The 5,483-nt window shown below is 48.0% G+C and overlaps 1 protein-coding gene across 1 annotated transcript; it reads left to right on the top strand.

Annotated features, from left to right (window-relative positions):
* Positions 1-3,380: 3,380 nt before the first annotated feature.
* Positions 3,381-5,153, top strand: LOC137838176 (uncharacterized). Its single transcript, XM_068647429.1, has one exon. The coding sequence runs from the start codon at positions 3,381-3,383 to the stop codon at positions 5,151-5,153; it is 1,773 nt and encodes a 590-aa protein (XP_068503530.1).
* Positions 5,154-5,483: the final 330 nt, after the last annotated feature.

Below are 5,483 nucleotides of genomic sequence, written 5' to 3'. Positions count from 1 at the left end.
ACAAATGAACCGAACAAAAGTACAAGAAAAGCCTAAGACATGTTTCTAGAATTTCTAAGGATATGCAAATGGACGAATAAGATGGAAAAGAGAAGGAAACTTATGTGGTTGGAGTTCTTGGAGATGAACACGCCACTTGAAGGATGAAGACTTCAAGATGAGTGTAGATGCCGCCACTTGAGGTTCCAAGACGCACTCAAGATAAGACTAGAAGAGGAGAAGACAAATCTCACTCACTCAATCACCAATTTGGGAGAGTTTCGGTAGTTTCAATATCAAATTTTGTATTTAAAAGGACCCAAGCCCTCCTTATATAGGAGAAGGACCGGTGAAGAAGCTTACACAATAAGCTATTCCAAAAGTCCCTTACACTTCTCCCACTTCTAGCACCTATAGTGAGGTACGAAGGGTCAACTACTAGAATGTTCTAAAACTAATATCTAAAGATGCTTTACATAAGAGGTATCTTTAGGTTTCCCTCTTAGCACCTTCTAAAAACTATATATTTGAACATTGTCCAATTTATACAAAAGAAACTACAAAAAGAGAAAACATTTGACCATTACTTCCTAATTCTTTAAATTTGCTCCTTGTAATCCTTTGAGGAAAGGATGATGAGCGAATATTGATGTGATTCCACTAGCCATATAGAGAAAGGTTCTTGACCTTCTTAGGAATCACCTTGAGTTGGACATTATAGAGACACTTTTCTTAGAGTTGGATCATTGTTCTAAGACAAGAACTCACCAAAAACTAGTACCAAATCGCAAACTCATTTGGATGAACCAATTATAGTCAAATTGAACCGAACAAATGAGCAAGAAAAGCAAAGGAACAAGATGAATGGACAGAATTATAAAACTGCCGAACCAAAAACTCATAAAAACAACAAGAACATCTAACCAAAACTCAAGAACACAAGCTAACACAAACAATAGAAAGAGGAGAAAGGAAGGAGAGAAGAAATGCTCATGAAGATGGAAGGAGGATGGATGATCTCGCCACTAGAAGTGTGGAATGCTCCTAGATGAGAGTGATGACGCCACTTGAGGACTCCATTGATCCATCAAGATAAGACTAGAGAAGAAGGCTCAAAGCTCTCCAAAGTTCACTCAAAATTTGAGTAGAGTTTTCTTAGATTAATTCCAATCTGAAAAATACAAAGAGAGCACCTCTATTTATAGCCTAAGGTGCTGAAATATAAGCTACACAAATTCAAAAACTCCCACCCAAAAAGCTTCTAGAATTTGCGCCTAAAACAAAGCATGAGGAAGGTGTGACCTCTTCCTTCACTTTGGCACCTCCTTTTCTACTCCTACACCTATCTACTAACACACCCCCCCTAAGACTCCTAACTAAAGACTAAAAGATGCTAAAACAAAAGAGGTTTCTAATGTTTCCCTCTAAGCACCTTCAACTAAAGAAATTACAAAAAGAGAAAATAAATGTCCTCTAGCTCCCAAAGCTTTGAACATGCTTCTTGTAATCCTTTGAGGTGGACTTTGACCTCCATGGGCGTCTTCTATTTGTGCCTCCACCTCCTCTTGATCTTGTTGATTGGCCTCCATGTCCTCTTGGGCTTGATCTCCATCATACTCCCCGAGTTGGAGAGAATTCGACCACGAATTCTGGAGACCTACAGAAAAAGGAGTTAGATCGCTGACATTAAAAGTATGACTACCTAATAATGTATCAGGCATATCTAACTCATAAGCATTGTCATTAATCCTCTTGAGGACTTGGAAAGGTCCATCCCCTCGAGGCATTAGTTTGGACATCCTTTGAGTAGGAAAACGATCCTTCCTCAAGTGAAGCCAAACCCAATCGCCCTCATCAAACAACAATGCTTTGTAATATGACATGCATCATCCACCTTGTGCAAGTCCATGAAAACTTCGGACCTCATTCAAAGATTTCGGTGTAGGCCAATTTTGAATGGCCACTACCTTTGTTTTGTCCACATGGACCCCTTTACAACTCACCACAAACCCTAGGAATTCTATATTGTACCGTCCCGTACCCGGGCGTTGACGAAGTCAAGGTCAAAGTCAGCGTCGAGGTCAAAATCAACGTAAGGCGTCGCCCAGGTGGGGTGACGCCAAGCGCCGGCGTCGTCAAAAGGAAGCGCCGCCAAGAGGAAGCGTCGCCAAGAGGAAGCATCGCCAAGATAAGGCGTCGCCTAGCAGGGCGTCGCCAAGATAAGGCGTCGCCTAGCAGGGTGTCGCCAAGGTGGAATGACACAAAAGCAAGGTGACCACAGCACCACTCCCCGACACCCATGGGTAGGAAAGACCATGGAGGGGGCGACGCCGTGGGAAGGCCTCAGACCCCTGATAATCAGGGAATAGAGACAAAGAGAAGGAAAGGGTGGTTTCAAGCCCATAGTGACAGCACCAGTGTAGGGCAGCCCGACTCGTGAAGTACCCCTGCCGCCCTAGAGACGCCTTTGGGACAGATACGACTCAAGGGGAGGTTCACGCCCAGGGTAGCCAGGTGCAGGGTACGAGAGGAAGGCAGATACGCTCTCAAAGTGAGTGACTAGATGATTGGGGCATGAGTAGGCACCCAAAAAGTCACCCCTTGCGCAGTAGCACTCCCAAGCAGGAGGACTCACACGTAGAAACGTCCCCCGATGGGCAGAAACGTCCCCAGATGGGGTCATGGCGTTGTGAGGCCCTCCACGTGTATGACAGCCAGGTCAGAATAGAAACACCCTTCAGTCAGGTACCAGGTAATTAAAGTCATTCAATGCAGTTTCTGTTTCGAGTGTTTCAGGTACTATAAAGGCTCCCAAGCGTTTCAACGTCTTAAATGCGCTACGTTTTCTAATTAGACGCGTTAATTAAGTGCGTTACGTTTTGTGATTAAAAGCGCTTTAAGGCGCTTTAAATGCTTGGGCAGTTTAAATAGCGCTGGGAATGTTGGAAACAGGGTTGGAACTTTTGGCAAATTTCCCAGAAACTCTCTAGTTGCTTGCTTGAGCCTTAAGGTTACGCACAAGGGACTAGGGAAAGATTTTTGCTAGAAGGAGAAATATACACTAGACACAGTTTCCTTTTATCACCTTCAGAGTGCCATACGCGGTGCTCCGACACGGAGGTGCACAGTTTTTGGTGTTTCTTGCTGGCTGACTTGAGCGTCGGAGTGCAAACAGCCGCTAGGGCGCCCCTTTTTTCCTTCCTTGCAGGAATTCATAGGTAACCAGTGGGAAAGAGTCCCTAGCTGACGGTTGAGGTCGCGCACGAAGACGTCCCAGGTCAACCGGACAGAACATTTGGCGCCCACCGTGGGGCCGATATAAAACATCAGTCCCATCACAAGTTTGAGGAGATTTTTCGAGTTACAGTAACGTTAGAAGAGGTTTGAGAAAACAGAGAAGGATGGCCACCACGAGACGAGGTAATGCACGCGCTACGGGTGAGGAGATGTCCATGCAGCGAGTCCTGGAGATAATGCGAGAGCTGCAAGACGATATGGCAGAATCGAAGTTGGAACAGGAGCACATGCAGGCGGATCTCGAAGCCTCGCATGCGAGGAACGAAGAGCTCCGTCAGGTGAATGAAGAGCTGCGCCAGGGCTTGAGGAACATCCCGGGGCAACGTGAACCAGATGAGATGGAACGTCCCACCCCGCCGAGGGAGTTCACCACTCCCTTCGCGCAGGAAATCTTAGACGCAACGATCCCCAACACGTTCGCGGGGCCTAAGGTGATTTTCACCGGAATGGAGGATCCTGAGGCGCACCTCACTGCGTTCCACACGCAGATGCTGTTAGTACGAGGTTCAGACGCTGCAAGATGCAAGCTCTTCATGAGCACTTTAACTGGGATGGCGATGGATTGGTTTATTAGCCTTCCTAACGACCATATTACCTCCTTCCAGCAATTGTCACAGCTGTTCAGAGAGCAATACCTGGCGAACAGGGCCCCGACGCCAGTTTCCAATGACATTTTTGACGTGAAGCAATACCAAGGGGAGAGTTTGAAAGAATACATCAACCGCTTCGGGGCCCAAGTGGTGAAAACCGGTACTTCGGAAGAGCCCATGATTGTGTATGCCTTCAGAAAGGGCGTGAGTCCCGGCCCCTTTTGCGATTCCATTATACGCAATCGCCCAAGGACTTTCGCCGAAATACGGCGTCGCGCGGTGGAGCACATCGCTTCCGAGGGAGAGGTGTGTGAAAAACGCACCAGCGTCGTGCCCTCATGCCCATGGGTACAGACGCAGAGTCAGCCCGTCAGGGTCAACGAGACAACGACGGGAAGAAAAAAACCAGAGGGGAGACGCCCCTACGAGGCCAGAAACCCCCAACCCCGGCCCCGGGGCCCAGCAGGGGGCGATCGTCCTATCAGGGAGAGGGCCAGACCGGCGAGGTACAACTTCGCGGTGGAGTTGAAGGACCTGATAGCCGTGCCTAATATAGCCGAGAGGTTGAGGCGACCGGCGAAGACTGACAAGGTATTGGGGCCACGAAAATATTCTTGGTGTGAGTTCCACGAAGCTTTTGGTCATCACATCGACAACTGCCTGTTGTTGGGGTATCAGCTAGAAGAACTTATGAGAAGCGGTTTCCTGAAGGATTATGTTGCAGAACCCACCGAGACGCCCACCCTGCCGGCACCCACAGAAGAACAGGCGCACGAGATACCCGTGCTCGGCGAAGTCCATACCATCGCCGGAGGTTTTTCTGGTGGTGGACCCACTGCCTCCCAGCGGAAGAAGTACGCGAGGGGGGTCAACTCAATTGAAGAGAGAATCTCGGGTGAGCCATGGGAGTCGGACCTCGTGTTCACGAGAGGGGATCTCCGAGACGTTGTACCCCACGACAATGACCCCGTAGTCATCTCAGTCGTCACAGCGGGTTGTAAGGTACACATGGTCCTTGTCGAACAAGGGAGCTCTGCAGACGTCATGTTTTTGTCGACGTTCAACAAGCTGCGTTTGTCCCTTGACCTTCTAAGGCCCTACACAGGCTGCCTGTATGGATTCGCAGACAACCAAGTGGAAGTCCGAGGCTACTTGGAGCTAAGGACGGCATTCACAGATGGAGAGGCCTCGCGCACCGAAAGCATACGATACTTGGTCGTAAACGCCATTTCTGCCTACAACATCCTGTTGGGAAGACCGGCGCTGAATAGGCTCAACGCGGTGTGATGAGAATCAGAAAGATGTTATCAATAGAAGAAATGGACAAGGGCCAAAGCATTTAAAGTTCTTCTTATTAGTCTTTGCAAAAGATGAGGCCCAAGCCCAAAGCCCAAGCCCAAGAAGGCCCAAGCCCAAGAAGCCCAAGTCCAAACCATGAGGGGCAAGGCCAAACATTAAATAAAAGAGCATCATTTGAATGACTCTTGTAGGAGGTGTGGATATTAAATAAATAGGTGTGAATGTATTAGAGAGAGTCACATTGTCCATGTGACTTAGTAGGGGGGTGTAGGTGTAGTTTTTAGGAGGTGTCATAGTAGAAAAAGGTCACACCTCCCA

The sequence above is a fragment of the Phaseolus vulgaris genome, chromosome 11 (assembly GCF_000499845.2).
Source record: "Phaseolus vulgaris cultivar G19833 chromosome 11, P. vulgaris v2.0, whole genome shotgun sequence".
NCBI classification, from domain to species: domain Eukaryota; kingdom Viridiplantae; phylum Streptophyta; class Magnoliopsida; order Fabales; family Fabaceae; genus Phaseolus; species Phaseolus vulgaris.
Note: the sequence above shows the minus strand (reverse complement) of the source record. Positions and strands in the feature narration are given on the sequence as shown.